Source organism: Falco naumanni, chromosome 5, assembly GCF_017639655.2.
Source record: "Falco naumanni isolate bFalNau1 chromosome 5, bFalNau1.pat, whole genome shotgun sequence".
In the NCBI taxonomy this organism is placed as follows: Eukaryota; Metazoa; Chordata; class Aves; order Falconiformes; family Falconidae; genus Falco; species Falco naumanni.
The window spans coordinates 28,482,710-28,501,765 of NC_054058.1; the positions used below are offsets into that span (position 1 = coordinate 28,482,710).

General features: G+C 38.3%; 1 protein-coding gene across 2 annotated transcripts in view; it reads left to right on the forward strand.

The window, feature by feature from the left end:
* The window catches only part of BRAF (B-Raf proto-oncogene, serine/threonine kinase), an 87,957-nt gene that overhangs the window by 50,781 nt on the left and 18,120 nt on the right, over positions 1 to 19,056 (forward strand). For both annotated transcript variants that reach the window (XM_040593903.1, XM_040593904.1), the window contains exons 8-16: positions 5,278 to 5,437; positions 7,037 to 7,073; positions 11,279 to 11,415; positions 12,134 to 12,251; positions 12,965 to 13,049; positions 15,373 to 15,549; positions 17,001 to 17,047; positions 17,619 to 17,737; positions 18,508 to 18,639. In XM_040593903.1, coding sequence (XP_040449837.1) covers positions 5,278 to 5,437; positions 7,037 to 7,073; positions 11,279 to 11,415; positions 12,134 to 12,251; positions 12,965 to 13,049; positions 15,373 to 15,549; positions 17,001 to 17,047; positions 17,619 to 17,737; positions 18,508 to 18,639 — 1,012 coding nt within the window. The remainder of the gene's footprint in view (positions 1 to 5,277; positions 5,438 to 7,036; positions 7,074 to 11,278; positions 11,416 to 12,133; positions 12,252 to 12,964; positions 13,050 to 15,372; positions 15,550 to 17,000; positions 17,048 to 17,618; positions 17,738 to 18,507; positions 18,640 to 19,056) is intronic.

The following is a 19,056-nucleotide window of genomic DNA, read 5'->3' on the forward strand; positions in this document are numbered from 1 at the left end:
CTCTTCTCTTTGAAACACAAAGTTCCCAACATGCTTGATCTTCTGAATTTGAGGGAGAAAGGGGGACTGTCTCATGCACCGTTCTTGGAAGCTTGCCAGTCCCTGCCTTAGAGCAGGCTCCAGCCTGTGATTAAACAAGTCTGCTTTCCTTTCTGTCTCCCGAATGTTCACCGATCATTCTGCCTCAGCTGGAGATATTTAAATGTCTAGAAAAGCTTCTGAAAAGCCAAGGAAACAAAGACAGTCTTATAATATTGCACTGAGTACTACAACAGCATTTAGATCTCCATGCGTTTAAGTGAGCAAAAGCTTTGTGTTTTATTGCATAAAACAATTACAAACTTTTCCCCTAAAAATTCTGGCACTGGATCTTTTCCAGGTCACTCCGTGTAAATGTTAGCAAACTTCCTACATTATTCAACTAGAAATGCATTCTTGCTGAGCAGAAAAGGCCTGGTATCAGAATCTTTAGAAAAACCATCTTTAGTCTGTACAAAAGGTGGGGGAAACCTCTTGCTCCCCTAAACTTTATTTGCAAAAGCATGCTAGTGAACTGAAACCTGGTTTGGAGGACTAATGACAGCTGTGTGGATTCTCTTGATAGCCCCTGCTGTATATGAAGCTATCAGAAATTTTAGGAAAGCATTGCTAAGCTTTGATCTGGGCCCAAAGGCCAGTATAAATGCACTGTTGTGATAATCCTGGCGGGTTTTTTTCATCTACAAGCCAGCATGGATGAAAACAAGTTATCGCGGTATAGAAGAATGCACTAATACCTATGAAGTTATGAGTGTTACAGATCTGTCCCATGATGCTTTTAGAGTAATTTCACAGGATGCTGTAAGTGTGATGATCTTCTCTAGTTTGTGGTTATAAAGTTGCACTGCTATCCTGTTCTCCAAGTCAACATTTGATTTGGGGCTATTGAGTATTTCCAGGTTGCAGAGATGGGGAAAGAAAAAAAAAACCACCTTTGTTTTTCTGGCAGTATCTGTGGAGTACCACAGTAATTAGAGCATGTTTGGCATCCAAAATTTGCAGTTTGCATGCTTGCTAGTGTCACAGAAATGCTATTGTATCCCAGGTCTTTAGCAGTCCTTAGAAACTGCTTGAAAATGTAAATGCACAGTGTTCTTCATTAATGATAGTAACAAAAAACCAAAGGCGGTCTACTCTGGTGTAAACAGAAAAGAAAAAAAAAGCCTTGGTACCTATGGGTTGTAGCTTGAAGTAGGTTTGGCTTGGGTATGAGTATGCAGTCTACCAGGTGAATAGCGTGTACTGCACTGAGCCTTGTGGCTAAACTGAGATGCACTCATTCGAGCTGGGAGGGGGAGAAGAGTGGCAATCCAGTAGAGATGCTGTCATTTTAAAAGAGGATGTGTGCCACCTCCATAGCTGAAGCTAAGTGTACATGAATTTTCCGTTTAAGTCTTTGCCGAACTACAGCAAAATAAAAATCTAAGCCAAAATCTTGAAGCCCAAGCTTACCTCTTTTAAGAAAAATCTTTCCTGAGTAGACCAGCTCTTAAATCTATGAAACATCATATTGGTGAGTTAAAGGAAAATGAGGAAAATCTGTATTAAAATTTTCTTTCCTATTTCTAAAGTGAGCTAACCTGTATCATTGCAAGTTTTAAGATCTGGTGGAAGTATTGTATATGATTTTACAAAATTTGCTGGTTTATATATAAAAGTAGTATGTGTGGGCACTTTTCTGTTACCTCTTTCCCATGGACCCAGTTTTGTAGAACAGTGAATGTTGGTATTTGCTGTGATTGGCAAATGGTACATCTACCTGCGTTACTCTTGTTTCCTGACAAAACCTCTTTCTGTTTGGTCTTGATAAAAAGGGAGGGAACAACATGCTTATCCCAAGTACAGGGTCCAAGGAAAAAGCATGTTCTGTCACACTGCCAGAAAAGGTTATAACATATTAGATCAGTATTTGACAACTCTATCAGCTTGTCTCGGAAGATGAGAGTCGTTTAACAGAATGTCCACATCTAAGAGGCTGGAAGAAAGTGTGCAAGATGAGGTGGTATAACCTCTCTAATAAGTCAGAATACTGATCTTATTTGTAGAAATTCTCCTCTAACTAGGAGGTTGGCTATTAACTACTCAAAGGCCACAGGAGGAGCAACAGAAACTCAGATCCTGGTATTTAAACTACTGCTTCTTTAAGCCCCAGCCATACCATGCCTGACACACATGTATGACACAGTAAACAGTGCCTCGCAGCAGCTGTTTTCTGGTCCTCTTGATTTTTTTTTTCTTTTTTTCTTTTTTGGCAGCATGCTTGTTGGTACTATGTTTGCATAGCTTACAGATCTAGTTTTGTAACTCACCTGGAATAGACAATGTCACCCACTTCCAAATGAAGGTGGCTGGTCCTTTTTGCTCCAGTGTCCCTTCTACACTCCTGGAGTAAATAAAATTTAGCAATGCTGTTAAGAATGGACTTTTGGTAGCAAAGAGTATTGCTGCATTCTTCATGATTACATGTTTTCTGTAAATCAAGATCTCGGTGCAGATCAAGATACAGCCTTTGCCGCACAGAGGCAGAGGCTGGTGATAATATCTTCTGAGCTTATGATCTCAGTAGGCCATCTTCGGCCAGCAAACAAACTAGTTACCTTTTCCAAGCAAAATTCCCATTTAGCAAAAATAACCTACCTTTTTTGTAAGTGTCCCAAGGACACCCATAGTGAAATCCTGATTGTACAGATGGAGCACACTGCTAACTGCTTATGAGATTCCCATCTCTGGATTCTTTGGTGTCTAAAGCCCAGAGACCCTGCCAATAACAGTTCAGAGACTCCAGAAGAAGAGATTTATCAGCCTGTAGTTACTTTCTGAAGATCTGAACTTCCCTGTTAGAATTTAATGAGTAGAAAAAGCTATTCAAATGGTTTTCAAACATGGTATGACACAGCGTGCTGCCCGTGCTAGCAACATGATGGTGGACATGGTGACGTGTGACCAGAAATACAGAAGTATTTGCAGATTCCGTTAGCAGATGACCATTTATGATTCAAAGGGGAATGTAATTGAAACAATATTTCTGCAATTTGGTTGTCTCTCCCTTGGCTTACTCATGATCACAGAAAATCTGATTGCTTTTGTTCTCATTGTGTGGCACAGCTCAGATGCTGGCTCACAGTCACTCTTAGTGCAATTATCTGATGTTTGTTGTAACGAGTTTCCCTTAATTTCATTATTACTGAGAGATGTCAGGAAGTTGGAGCAGGAGTTTGCTATCCTGACAATGACAGTACCGGTCTGGCTGAAACACTTCTTAGGCTTTTCTTGTGAAATCTTTCTGTGCACCATGTGGCACACTTGTCTTAACATGAAAATACAGTGCCCTAGAATGTCAGCCAAGTCCCATGTTTGTGTCTGTGCAGTGTCCCATCTCCTGATGTGGGTTCCAGTTGCATGATAGTCCTTACAAAAATGTTCAGGAGTTCAGAACTTCCTCATCTATAATAGAAAATATTTTACCCGAAGGCACTTGTTAGCAGTGTATGAAAACTTTAGCTTATATATATATATATATATATATATATATATATATATATATATAATGTTATCTGCATTTAAAAAATGTTTCCGAAACTGAGCATCATCTTAAATGTTCAGGGCCCTTTCAGAGATTTGTCTGTTGACAGTTTTGGTTCATTGCTTCCTAGTATTTCTGCAGTATATGCATGTTTATATGTTGTCATGTGACAACAGGTAACTGTTTTTAAAACAGTTTAGGTAGGGGGTTTAACCCTAATTTTATTCCTCTTCCCAAACATAATCTAAGAATTTTATTACAAGACTTACTAGACTGTTACTTGAATTAACTTGCAAGTACTCTTGTTTCCTCACGCTCAATTGTGAGATTGTTGGCCAGGAAGGAAAAGATGGCAGGTACTTAGGATACAGATAGCATTGAGTTCTGGGATCAGTGCCAAACTGTATAAACTCTTTAATGAAAGGTAGGGTAATAGTCATTTCTGAAACATTTCTGAAAAAATGTCAAGAGATCCTGTGGAAAATGTTAGTTGCCCCTAAAGATCTTTGGAGAGGCCAAGGAGCGTTCGCTTAGGGGAGTCAGCACCAAGACCTGCTGCTGTTATATATGCTTCTGTATGGTTTATTTCTGAAGTTTCTCCCTGTGGGTATTGCGTTGTGGGCATGGTAATGAACCCATGGGTAATTAAATGGCTGGAGGACTTCTCCCTTAGGAGTTGTGTTTTCTGTAAGTTCTAAAAACCTTGTCAGATATCACATATATTTTAACATGAAGTTTTCTTTGACAAAGGTGGCAGGTGTTTCTCATTGACCTTTTGCCTTATATCCATTAAATTGAATCATTACACTTAACAGTGACTGACTTTGACTTGACTAAGAGATAAAAGCCCATTTGTTGTACTTCAACTGAATAAGTGGGTAACCAAAGTAGTGACATTCTGTCTTCTTACAAATGAAAAGGCAAGTGTTTAGATGTTTTGTCTTTTAATACATGATTCATGATACTATAAATTAAAGACTTTATCTATCTTTATGACTGACAGCATTTGCATTTCTTCAGAAAACTTGTCTGTGTAGTCTGAACGTTTATCTTTTAAGTCAAAACTATTGCATTGCCTAACTAGCACTGTAAATAACACTTTAAATGTTATTTCTTAAAGGTTGAGGTTAAGAGGTGGTATGTTTATTTTTAGTATCAATAACTCATATTACATTGGTCATAATATTAATCAACTATGTTGACTGACCAGTGTGTAATTTTCAGTCTTTCTTCATTGAACAATAATGCCATCCATACAGTTTGGTTTGTGACATCTTCTGATTGTAATATTGATGTGGGATGTTAAGCATTTTTAGTTCTCAGTAGGTTGCCATTAAGAAGAGTGTATTGCGTTAATTCTGAAGTGAGGAAACTGCAGAGTATCTGCTATCTGCAGTGCATGTTGGGCTACATGAATTTTTCAGATCAGGATTTATTATTACTAGTTTGATATGGTATGTTAGGGGGTTTTGTTTTGTTTTAACTCAGCACTTCACAGCCATGTAATTAGGTAGTTTGTACAGCAGAGAGTTGTTGAAATTGATCTTAAGGGAGTAGAGATCATTCATCATAAATTGTTTTTATGCACAGGTCTTTAGATCAGTTTTTTTAATGTATGTATTATTATAGTTGAAAAGGACTTACCACACCCACTATGCAGTATTTGAAGCCATTTGTAGACCTAAATCCTCTTTTTCCTTGACTTTGTTTCTCAGACCACCAATTCTCCCTAGTCCTTCTCCTTCAAAATCCATTCCAATCCCACAGCCCCTCCGACCAGCAGATGAAGACCATCGGAATCAATTTGGGCAACGTGACCGATCCTCTTCAGCTCCCAATGTTCACATCAATACAATCGAGCCAGTCAATATTGATGTAAGTATTAATAACATTTCGATCAGTTATAGTAGGTTTGATTTCTCCCTTATGAATATCAGTGCATTAAATATATCGTGTACATGCAACCGCTGTGTTTCTGAGATAATCTTTGGTAATCTGTCAGAATCTTCATAGATCCCGCCTGAAACATTTTTGTTATTCAGAGCTTTAAGATGCAACTAACGCGTTCTTTAAAAGCAGAAACTGCCTTTGGACAATCCTGTCCTTTCATTTTCAAAGAAACGTTCTGCTACAAACCACGGCTCTATTTTTTTTTGTTGTTGTTGTTTGCAAGGCTCATGCTGCTAAGGGTACCATGGTGTTAAGAATACAGAAGTCAGTCACCGCTCTTGCAAACCATGCTATTTGTTAAGCATGTTTCTTTATATGTCAGAGAGGGATTTTTTAGTGTTTGAAATTCAAGTAATATTTCTGGCATTGAAGAAAATCTAGTTATTGCAGTAAGCTGAGTTCAGATGTACTGAATGTTCCTTAGGAATTCAAGAGCCTAATGTTATTCTGAGCATTCTTTTAGAATGTTCAGAAGCTGCTGCACTTAACTTGGTTTCCACATTTTTGAGATTTCTGGATGCTGAATCTTAAATAATAATAATGGTTGATGCTAGCTATAAAGCTAGCTAGGTCTTGTCAAAATGTTGGTCACAACAGCCTCTTTCTAATTTTGCTAATGTGTATGGCTTGTATTTTGCCCTGAAGTCTACTCTCTAGAAATTAGTCATTTGTTAGATGAGCAGTCTTGAAGTCTGCCTGAACACTGAGGCACAAAATCTATTTTGCATGTGAACTGAGCGAAAGGTGAAATGTTACTTGACTATTAAGAGCGTGGCTGCATAGACATTTGCATATGGTGTATGGCAGTGGTGCAGCTGAGAGCAGGACTAGTGCTTTCAGCAGCAGTGCAGATGTGTAAAGGAATAATATAATTGTATAACCAAAAAAAAAGCTTGATGGTGAAAAGGGACATACAGAGGGAAACTGCTAGAATTTTCTAAGTTTTTTCTGCTTAGAAAAATCCGTAGTGTAGCCTGGGTTTAGTCTGTGTATGTTGTAACAGATACTGTCAGGTCACAGTGGATTGCAAGTTCACAGTTTGCCATTTCTGAGAAGAACAAAGTGCACCTGACTATGCAAATGAGGTGCTTTGTTACAACAAAAAACGAAGCAGAACTCATTTGACTGATGTACAGGAAATTGATGTCCCAGCTTCTGATACGACAGTACAAATAATTTGTGCCACACTCTAACTAGAACGTTTGGTTCGATAGTTCTTTATGCATTTTGGCCAACTGTGTGTTAAAATCAATATTTTCATGTCAGCATCTATTTTGGGTGGTGTACATTTCGCTTTACTACTGAGAGATGCTGTTTTAAAGCAACTAATTTTGAAAAGTTTGGTAGTTGTTATAAATAGTTCTTTAGAGTCACTGCTGTTAGTAAGCCAGGGTAGGAAACAGCTTTTATTTCATGAACAACATATGTGTTTATGGATTTTCTATTTGATCAATCTCAATTGATTCTGGAATGTAAATGTTAATACCTAAATTAAACACTTTAATTTTTTTTTTTAATTTACAGGACTTGATTAGAGACCAGGGTTTACGAGGAGAGGGAGGTAAGTAGTGTTTAAACTAGCTATTGTGCTATGTTTAATTACACAACAGCACTGTCCTTTCCCTTTGTTCTACTTGTATGAAACACAGGCACAAAGGAAAATATGACTAGAACAAAAAATAAATTTGCATTTGCTTGTCCATGAACTTAATATTTGTCTGACAAAGGTTTGAGTCATTTGCTGGTCATTCTGGGAGTGGGGGAGACAGAAGGAGGAAAAGTTTTGAAGTGGTGTCTAGTTTTTTTAGTTTTAAAATTATCTTGCACCATCACTTTTTTTGCTCTCACGTGCACACACTCACTCACTCACATGGCTGCACAGAGATATGCTACAACTTCCCAACTCTCTCTCAAAGATTTTTGTGCCTCTTGTTACCTTTCCACCCATGGCAACAATGGGGTTTTCATTGAAAACCATCGACATGGCAGATGGACCTTCCATACAAACTGCTGCATCCTAAAGCAGCATGAAATACTCCAGTTCTTCTCCCCCTCTACCCCTGCTGAAGATGCTGCTTTGCTGTACTGCATGCCTGTGCTACTTTTGGAACCAGGTTGTTAGGACCTTATGTTAAAGCCAGGTCTTTTTATGATTCCTTCAGTAACACACAGCCCTAATTCACGGTTAAGTCAGAAGTAGTGCCAGATTTAATTCTCTTCATGTTATGTACAGCCTATTAAGGCACTTCTCCCACTGACTGTCAAGGTCCTGAGAGGGCTTCTTATGTGCTGTATTTTTTCCTATGATTGTAATAATAATATAGAAATAATAGAAATAAGGAAATAGTAAGTAGAGCAGGCATATGACAGGTTCTCCAACTTCAAACCATTAACACAGTTGTCTCCTACTAATTATATCTTGCTTCGGCCATTAAGACTGAATTACCTTAATACACTCTATCCTGATCTCTAAGGTTTTGTGCTATGGGCTATCACTGACCTTCTTTCTCCCATCCAAATCTGGTAGTTGGTGGGATGGTACCTACCTACTGCGTTGTGTTTGATGGAGTTGGTTTATTGTTATGCCAGCAATATAACACTTTCTAAAACAAAATTTCCTTTAATTCTGCAAGCCTACTAATTTAAAGTTGCCAGTTTTAGCTATTTTTGTGTGTGTTGATAGGTGTGGCTCTCCACAGTTTTGCCCATTTTGTCCAGCATTTAAATGTTGTGCTATCATGTTGGTTTTAACTTTTGATCATAAACTGTCTGCTTGGCATCTGAAAACAATTGGCTATTCCCAGTCCTGAAACAGTGTTATTAGTAATTGACTTTTTTTTTTTTTTTCTTCAAGTACAGAAGCAATCTATGAATAGGAGTCAAAGCATCCTAGTTATTTCCCATGACTTCTTTCATTTCTTCTATGTGTCTGTCTTTCTGTCTCTGCCTGCCCGTCTCTTTCTCTCTAACAGCCCCTTTGAACCAGCTGATGCGCTGTCTTCGGAAATACCAATCCCGGACTCCCAGTCCCCTCCTTCATTCTGTCCCCAGTGAAATAGTGTTTGATTTTGAGCCTGGCCCAGTGTTCAGAGGTAGTTGGGCTCTTCTTTCTTGTTTTCACCCAAACAAAATAAGTAAAACCACAGATGCTGTTTGTGCCTCACCCTCACACCGTGTGTATGTAAGTGTGTGAGTTTATCAGAACACCTCTGTTTTTTGCTTGGCCTGGCTGGAATGCTTTGAATGTGCTTTTCACACATACTCACTTTCACCTTTACACGCTTGAAAATTACTATAAATAAAATCTGACTTAAATCTTCAAAAGCAAGGAATTTCATAGTTGAGGTTTTTGTGTGGACCTTAATACAATTTTTCTAAACAAAGGTGCTTGGATTGCATTGCAGTGATTTTAAAGACAAAGTGATGTCCTTAACTTAGAATTTCCTTGACTGTTTAGTTTAAGTCAGTTCAGTGCTTTAGTAGTTTTCTATATTTAATATTCTTTGTTTTGAAAAGTAATCTAGGAAATCAAATGTGAATTACAAACATTTCCATTGATATCTTGTTAGGTCTCAAGCTTTTCAAATAACATGTCATGTTAGCTTTCAACAAATATTTCATTTTGAGAATGTGCTATTGATAGATACCACATTGGAGCCCTAGATGGTTTAGACCACGTAGGTTTTATTTAGTTAGTAATTTTCCAGTGAAAACAGTATTTGTGTCCTGTATCATGTTAAATAAGACACTCTTCCAATTTTACATCATTGACTCTGGAGGTAATTCAGGCCTAAAGTTGTCAATGGATCTGTTGTATTGCACAAAATCCTAACAGACTGTGGGATTTCATATGCTGGAGAAACCAACTCTTGAGTAATAGCATGAAATGTAAATATTTGTGTCTATACGTATACACGTAGAAATGGGTAGTTCAGTGCATGTAGTGTGGTTTTCAAATGCTACCATCTTGGCTGTTTCAAAGACTTTTGTTTCAGAATATATCAAGAGCAGTTCACCTTATGAACTTGTAAAGTTCTTCCAGAAGTCTTTGTAAGAAGACAGGTGTTCCCAACAAGCAAACTGGCTACAGAATGGAACACGTTACATACAACTTCAGAGTCCAAGCTAATGGCTTAAGTCCAACAGTATCTGAAGTATTCTACTCTAATAACTTGGAAAACAGGCCATCTGGTATTATTATGAACAGATTAATGTTCTACCATATGCTGTAAGCGTTTTTGGTGAAGGGTGATTATTGTGCTAGTGTTTCTATATCATGGTGTTAAAATTTAAGTAGGAGACTTCAGTTAACTCTAAAGAAAATGCATTCTAGTAGAGCTTGGCTATTGCAGAGAAAGTCTGTAACATGGTAGATTTTGGAAAATTGCTTATTTTTTGGGAACATCATGCATTTAATTCCATATATGTGTGATTTCAGACAAATAATATAATAAACATATGACAACACAGTGATCGTAACATGAACAAAAGTCCATCCTTCAGGTCACTGGCTTTGAGCTGCCTGTAAATGTAGTTCGGATGCCCCATATACTTAATTATTCTTGCTTTAGCATGTGGGACAAAGTTCATGGATGCTGTGTCCCATTTTTTGTGTGTTGATATGTCATTATTTTGTGCTTCCACTTGTATGAAATGTATGGATTTTATCAGTGAAGACAGGCAGTGATGGATTTATGTAGTCTGATAAATTAGCATACTCTGAGTGACTGAAATAGAGCAACAGTTTTAAAAGTCACAAAGTCAGTTTTTGAACTCAAGTTGGCATTAAGAGACACTTTCTTGGTAAGAAGGGGGCTTCTGAAGGAATAGGAGGAGAGGAGTATCATCATCTGCCATTTCCCAGAGCACTGATGTGAGAGAAGGCATTGGAATGTTGGAGGCCTTGTACAATGACATACATTGTTTAGCAGAGCAGCGTGAATTTAATTAACAGTTGACCCTATTTTATGTCCTTTGTATTGGGAGGGTCAGCATAACCTTGTTATGAATAATTATGGTGTATTTTAAAAAGCAGTGTCTAGTTGAAGTGCTCTATTTGGAAAGCCATTGGGGCTCTGAAACACAGCTCTGTTAGTGACATTTTCCTGCATAGATTTGTTTAGAGAACATACAGGCTACAGATGTACTGTTCTTTTTGTATTTAATAGAATATGCTTCAAATAGCTAACTAAAGTACTTGTTCTTTTTTAATCTTTTCTACAGTCTAATACTTACTTTTAAATAAGAGCTCTCTGCTAACAGCTTTAAAACAGCCAAATGGTTTTCAGGTGGCACTTGGAGACTCAACTAGAAAACTTCTCAATTTTTTGCATTTAGTCAATTTTATTCCAAAGTACAGGATTGCAGCTATTTATTGGGTCCCTAAAAGGTTAGCTACAAGAAATCTGAGAGTTAGCTGCTGCTAATTAAAATGCTACTACTTTTCCTCTCAAAGAAACTGGTGGAATTAAATTTTATTTTTTTTCTACTTAAAGAGACATTGTCCTTCTGATAATTCATGAACCAGGGACTGGGAACTATCTGGTATACAGGGATGTTTGCTATAGTCTTGTCTCTTCCTGAAATCTAAGCCTTGAGCACTAATCTAATATTAGGACAATACTCTTAGTATATGTTTGTTCCCTCTTAACATTTACATTAATTTTTGGAGATACTGCATCTTAAACACAATTCTTGCACCTAATATCAATACATTCTCGTAAGCTGACTTCATATAGATAAAATTATCCTCTTTCTGAAATTTAGGTTCAACTGCAGGTTTGTCTGCAACGCCTCCAGCCTCTTTGCCTGGGTCACTCACCAATGTGAAAGCATTACAGAAATCACCAGGACCCCAGCGGGAAAGGAAATCATCCTCATCCTCAGAAGACAGAAATAGAATGGTAAGGGAATGATCAGCTATTTTCACTCACAGTATGGTATATTCATAGTATAGAAATACTGCACAACCATGTTCCTCTCACTTTTCTTTCATCAAAGCCTTCTGAATTATTTTGAAGATGAGTATGGTAATGATGAAGGACTTAAAATCAATAAATAATGGAATATTAAAATGGTGTGACTGATACGTAGATCATTTCAATAACTGACTATTCTCACTTTTACTTCATTGCACCCATATGTCTTGGTGTGCTTCACATTATAATGCCAGTTTCCTTTCAAAAAGCAGCTTAACTTTTTCCACCATGTTTCATGAACCTTGAAAGTTCTCTAGTGATTCTCAAATGTAACATGTAATAATGTAATACATTAAAATATTTGCATTTTTTTTAATTCACAATTGGCATTATGATTGAATAAGAATCGGAAAATAAATGAGACTTTCTTTTTTCGTAAGAGTTTCTTAGTATTTACTGATTTTAACACTGCCAGAAGCCTGTGGCAAATATTTCATGCCAGGAAATAATTTGGTATACTTGCATGCTGAGCTTTTGTGTATAATTGACTTGAAAAGTCAAATGCAATATCTGAAAAAGAAAGTTCTTTTAAGACTTCAATGATATGAAATGGTGATACCAAATCTTTAACAAAGGAGCTGTGTTCGCAGCCATTAATGCACTTGCTTTCTTCCTTTTTTGTTCTTTATGCATATATGAAAAGAAAACCCTTGGTCGACGGGATTCAAGTGATGATTGGGAGATACCAGATGGCCAGATCACAGTTGGACAAAGGATAGGATCTGGATCATTTGGAACAGTCTACAAAGGAAAGTGGCACGGTATGTGGCTGTCATGGCAAACAGTTATTGTTAAGCGGGTAACATTGCCTGCTAGGGGCCACCCAGCTGGAAAGCAGCTTTGCAGAGAAGCACCTGGGGATTCTGGTGGATGCCAAGTTGGATATGAGCCAGCAGTGTGCCCATGCCGCAGAGAAGGCTAATGATATCCTGGGATGCATTAAGCAGAGCATTACCCACAGGCTGAGGGAGATGATCCTTGCCTCGGCACTGGGGAGGCAACACCTGGAGCTCTGGGTCCAGCTGTGGGCTACTCAGTACGAGAGAGAGACGGGGATACTGAGGAGAGTCCACTGAAGGGCCGTAAAGATTACTTTTAAATTAATAAGTAGTTTGCTAAATAGGTAATGTTAGAACATCAAACTGTTTAGAAACTCAACTGTTGCATGCTCTTGTGAATTAAGTATGTATTAGGGTAGAGATGAAACAGTTACTATAAAGTCTGAAGTACTCAACTTGATGAATGAGGATTTCAATTGTTTATTTGGAAAGTTTTGACTTGGCTAGGATTTCTCAGAGTAAAATAAGAATAGTGTTTATACATTTTATGGAATATTTGCTTATTTTAGTGTTGTACTGGTTTATTTCACAAAGCTAGAAAATAGGGTATCTTAAGATCTCTGGTGCTTTATATAGCATTTTCTCAATAGAGGAGTATGTATCAATGGCACTTATTAAAACCTGCTATTTTAAAGGTGATGTGGCAGTGAAAATGTTGAATGTTACGGCACCCACACCTCAACAGTTACAGGCTTTCAAAAATGAAGTAGGAGTGCTCAGGTAAGAATATTTGTAATGGCACAAAATGTGTGTAGATTTATGCTTCATTAATCATTGAATTTTAGATTTCCATTAGAACACATTGCTCTTATTCCTCAGTGATGATACTTTGGGCAGAAAATACAACTTGCCATTTAAAGATATTTCTTTGTATCTGCTGCTAGTTCTTCCTTCCCCTGTGTGTGTTTGCCTGCACACCTATGTTGTAAATATACGTATGTCCAAACCCTCAAGACAGCACCGGGTTTTGCCCTTGTACTACCCCAAGGGCACAGTCAAGCCTAAGTGTGAGCTTGTAGGCCTTTCTTTCCTCATCCGCATTTTGAGATTGAAGGAGAGCATGACTAATTGTTGGTTTTGAGCTACAGCACTGCCCACACTACCTGTTGTTTAATAGTTTCTGTTCAGTACCACTTGTTTGAGCGTTTTTTAAAATGTATTTCTCAAAGTCACTTCTTTATTTCCTTTTCTCTGTCAACTGCTTGTACTTTCTCAGAGGAAGTGTTTGTCTTGGGCTCAGCTCTTAAAAGAGGATCAGTCTACACAATACAATAGAATATTGGGGAAGACCATTAGCATCCAAGTACAATCTTGAGCAGTCTCGAGCATAATTCTGCTTTAAGAAACAGAACAGAAAGAAGGCTTTTGCCTCTGGAAGACTTCTGTGTTGAGCTGGGTGCCTGTGCTGGAGGAGCATCCCCAATAAGCTGCACAGTGGAAAGGGGATGGTCAGCCTTTCTCCCCAGGAAACATTAGTTCTGAAAACTCTTAAGCCCATAGTTGTGGAAATAGAGGCTTTCTGGGCTATGCTACTTTGGATATCTCTGCATATTTTTGACATAACTGCTCAGGAGAACTTTCGTGAAATCAAAAATCTTGTATTTCCTACCTAGCCCAGATTTCTGCTGGCAGTCTCATAGCTGGAGTCCAGTCTTTTTCTGTTGTTGATCATTTCAGCACTTACAGTAAATAGTTGTCTTGTCATTTGATGCAGACAAGTCAGATTTAGCTGTAGTTTTACCCTTTCGATGATGCTTCATCATTACTTTCTTAGCTTTGAGGTAGGATTTGCAAGAAACTACTTGAGTTTTGTTCACTCAGCAGTTACGCTCAGTATCACTTGACAAATTCTTGCACCTGGAAAAGGCACAGTCTCATAATACAGAACTGTCCTAGTCTACGTTGCTGAGAGGACAAAGGGGTTCACAATCTAGGCTACCATATTAGTTTTTTAATATAAGAAAACATAAAGAGCCATCTTCCACAGTAGCATAGCTTTAAGAAGCTACCACAGGTTTTAAGCTTGATCTGCCAGGTTTCATCAACAGGGAGCTGACTGCCTTCAGAACCAAGCTGTGTTGGAAGAAGATTGCCTTTATTTTTCCTCAGCCCCTGGGAAAGCTAGGAAATAGTCCAGAATTCTTAGGTGCCTCATCTTTGTGATATATTGTTGGTACGTTTGGAGGTATCTAGTTCTTCATGTCCATGATGCCATGATGGCAATAAGAATGTGATTGACTTTTCCTGGAGGGTGAGGATAATCTTTCAGATTTCACAGTGCGTCAGTAGATTCTTTTGGGCCTTGAATGTGCTGGGATATCTACTGAGATAATCTTCTCTGTATTGTTAGTTGTGAAGTTTTTCTGTCTGGAGTTGCTTCATCTTTGAAATAGGTTTAATTTAATCTGGCCAGATCTCTGTGGTGAACTCCAGTCTCTCCCAGTGCTGTTTGGAAACAATTTCATATCGTAACGTTACTGAGATACAGTTTTCATACCTGTTTCCATCCTTTCTTGTGTGCTGGCTCCGGAGAGAGTACAAAATTCTTGTGCAATAAAACACTAAGAAAAACTGAAGCCTTGTCAAGGAAGTGTGTTGATGGTTTCTGAACAAAAGAGTTGTCCTTTCTGGAGTCCTCTGAGACTAGAATTTCATTTTGGATGTCCTCCTTAAGAGAGCAACATCTCGTAGCTGGACTGGGGTTCCACAAAAGCAGACCAGCCTGCAAACTGTCACTGTTCCATGGGGACCTAGTGGTAACAGCATCTTCCGAGCAGTCGTGTGCTGTGTTGCTTGCAAAAGCAAGAGGAAGTGGAGCTTACCCCAGAGTTGCTATTCCATGTCATTATGATAAGAAAGACTAACTGCTGGAATAATTCATTAAATTGAATCTAGCAACAGGTTATCGTGTTATCTTAGTAGAAGTTGAGACTGACCCAGCAACTTCTATTTGGAAATACATATTCAGATTGTGATAGATCTGCCTGGGTTTTTCCCGATTTCCTGATCCACCTGATTTCCTTTTGATTTTTCTTTTCAACAGGAAAACACGACACGTGAATATCCTGCTTTTTATGGGTTATTCAACAAAACCCCAGTTGGCTATTGTTACACAATGGTGTGAGGGGTCCAGCTTATATCACCATCTACACATCATTGAGACCAAATTTGAAATGATCAAACTAATTGATATTGCACGACAGACTGCACAAGGCATGGAGTAAGTATCGTATCTGAGCATTGGGGCAATGTTTACTTACCCTCTTCACATCTGACACCAGCAAGTAATGCCAGCTATCTGCTTGCTTTGCCAAGCCCAGGGTCCTGCCTTGATGATCAGAGCATTTGGTAAAGTGTTTATTATTGTAGAACAGACTTCACGTTCTTTTTTTGGAACATAGGAAAATACAAATTCTTGAGAAAATATGGTCTAGGATAGTAAAGACAATTACAGTGTAGTTAAACTTGCAATCTTTTAAGCAAAGATTTCTGTTCCAGGCTTTACGATCTTCAGTGCAGATATGTTTTACCTCCTACACAAAACTAGTTTAAAAAGAAACACACAGCAAATGAAAGGACAGAGTCCTGTGAGATAGCACAGTCCTGTTAGCAAAAAGAATTGATTTTTCCCCCCTCCTTTTCTTAGGAGTATTGTAGCTCTCTAGATAATAGATTTCAGCATTTGAGAAAAACATACCTATTTTGTTCTAAGGACTGTAAATAATCCTTACTCCCATAGAGGGCAATTGACTTGAGTTAGAATTTACAAAACTAGCCCAAAGTTGTGTGTCAAAATCAGAACACTGATGTAAGCTAGACAAATCACCCTCCAGCTGGAAACTGATGATTGCAGTTCATTGTGCTGGTTTTTTACCAAGTATTCTATTACATTTTCAGTCAAGAGGTGGGGAGGTTTTTGCAGCAAGCAGTCTCAGCCTTCTGTTAGCCTGCTTATCTCCCTGGGCTCCCTCTGTAGGTACTGGGGATGCAGAAGCTGTTTTATGAGCATGATTCAAGGCAGAGATGTAAACTGGGACTTTTCCAGCAGGTTTGTGCCAATCTCATTGACTAAGCAAAGAGCCAAGGGAGGCTAGTTGCCTAATTTAGGCTACATCTATGCTGTGGAGCAAGTACTCTCCTCTCTGTTTCCTGCAATCTATTTATCCAGTCTGAAATTAGGGGATCCTTTTTCCAGTCCCATACTAAAAAGCCATCAGCATACTGGAGTACACATTTGAGACTGGGAAGCACATTTAGCTCCCATAACTCAGAAACACCTTACATAAACCTGTGACTTAGCCTGCAAAGTGTCTTGACAGTCACCATTAAGGCTAGGAGGCAGAACCTTCAGCAGCGAATGGCATGTCAAAAACTACTGAAGTTCATTTATTTTTATTCAGAGTATTGAGTTAGTGAAAAGCAGAAGTGGTGCATAAATTTTATTTCGTTCTTAGTAGCATCAGGTTTGAGCTGGAAATCTAAGCTTTATTTTATTTTTGTTTTTTTCCTGTGACTGTTGCAGGAACTGTCATGGGTAACTGAAGTCTTGCCACCTTGATAAATATGTGCAGTTTGAATATCTACAGAATTTGTGTTTCAGTAATACAGTGAATTTGGAGTTGATTAGTGAAATATCATTTAACCCACCTAATCTATGATGTTCCTTTTTAGTTATTTGCACGCCAAGTCAATCATCCACAGAGACCTCAAGAGTAATAGTATCCTTTCCTAGAATTTGTGATTGTGGAACTTGACAGCTTTCCTGGCTTGTTTTTTTTTTCTGCCAGAAGTGAACTTACTGATGTGAAAAGCAGTTAATGTGTGAACATTTGCTGAGCTGAAATTTCACTAAGAAGGGTTAATATCACCGGTAGCCAAGTAAGGAATACTTACTATCTCTATTGATGTGATTGCAACAACATAGCAAGTTTTATTGTGATATCATTAAGATTTTGCATCATTTGGTTTCTACATGTAATGAAAGATTGTGCCAGTTCACTCGTTAAATATTTTCAGCTTTTCTTATACTTACTATTTCAAGAGAGTACTTGGCATTTCAAGAAAACCACCTGTGCCATGGTCTGTTCAGCACTGGCCCAGTCATGATGTATGTAACCCTTAAGTACCATAATTCACCATGCTGACTGCTTAGAATGTGTATTACATGAAAATCTTCTCCAGTGGTAGTGGATGGTTAAAAATGTTAATGTTGCAAACTTGTGGCTGTTTACTCTTCTTGCAGGACAGGATCAGTACCTCTTTGTTTTTCCTTAACATTTCCCCCTTTAGATATTTTTCTTCATGAAGACCTCACAGTAAAAATAGGTGATTTTGGTCTAGCTACAGTGAAATCACGATGGAGTGGGTCCCATCAGTTTGAACAGTTGTCTGGATCTATTCTATGGATGGTAAGCAAGGGGGAAGTGGTGAGTTTGTTTCAATAAATCTAATTGCCTTCAGCCAAAGTTTCCAAGACTATCCCTCTCTAGCACACTGACATATACAAGCTGTCTTAAGCTGGAAAAGACAAGCAGTAATACGAATACTAAATGAATGCTTTTCAGTTCTTTAAGCATATGTTTTCCAGTAGTCAGCAAAAAACTTTAGTGTTCTCATCCCTTATTATGAGGTTTAAACTGAAAACAAAATGATGGCTAAGGCAAAAAGGTAGGCTTAATCCAGGGTTGAGGAGAAAGTGAGAAAAGCCATGGAAAACATCCTGCAAAGGAGCAGAGGAACTAGTTCAGCTAAAAGTAAGATGCTCTTCAAGTTTTAAGGATCCAAACGTGGTTACTCTCCAGAGGTTGTAACAAAAAGTATAGTTACAACCTCCTGTGCAACTCCACTTTCTCCTTTTCTCCCTGAAAAACCTGAAGGCTTTGTTAGTTGGCATTATTTTCAGTGTTGTTACAATTCTAGTTTCAAAACAGCTTCTCAGCCCAGACAAGGTCATTTTGTTCTGCCATAGAGGAATAAAGGGGTCACCAAGCTAAAACAAACCAACGGATTTTGAGATTCACATCAACATCCAGTCTATATTAGGACCCAGTAACATCTGAAGCCAAGAGTGGGCCTTGCAACTTGTTACATTCTGGACAAGTCCATGTTTTGTTCCTGGTCTGCAAGGTGCAGCCCAGTGTGATGAAATAAAAAATAATTCTTTCCTTTTATGGTACAGGCACCAGAAGTTATTCGGATGCAAGATAAAAACCCGTATAGCTTTCAGTCGGATGTGTATGCGTTTGGGATTGTTCTTTATGAATTGATGACTGGACAGTTACCATACTCAAACATCAACAACAGGGACCAGGTAAGGGAAGGGACTGACTTCAGTCAGCTGTGGCCTGAAACAGACTGAGCCTTGCAAAGTGCACGCTCTGATGGTTTGTGTGTTTGATTTGTGTTTCTGATTCTCATGTTATGATGTGACATTGCTGCGATTCTTAGATCTGCCTCAGCCATGTAGTACCTATTTACTTCTCTTGAGGTATTTTTCTTTTTGCTTTTTACTTCAAGTATAGATTTTCAGCTTCTGAGCTGGTTGCCAGGATACTTATTAGGGAGAGAGCAGGTTCCTTAATAGTAATCTAGTTTAGATTAGTTCTGCAAAGGCAAAATGATCCTCCATATGTTCAATTATTTCTCTGTCTTTTTTTTTTTTTCCTTTTCCCTCTCCTCTCCTTGCATGGAACAGTAGTTCAGCAATAGGATTGACAAAATGGAACAG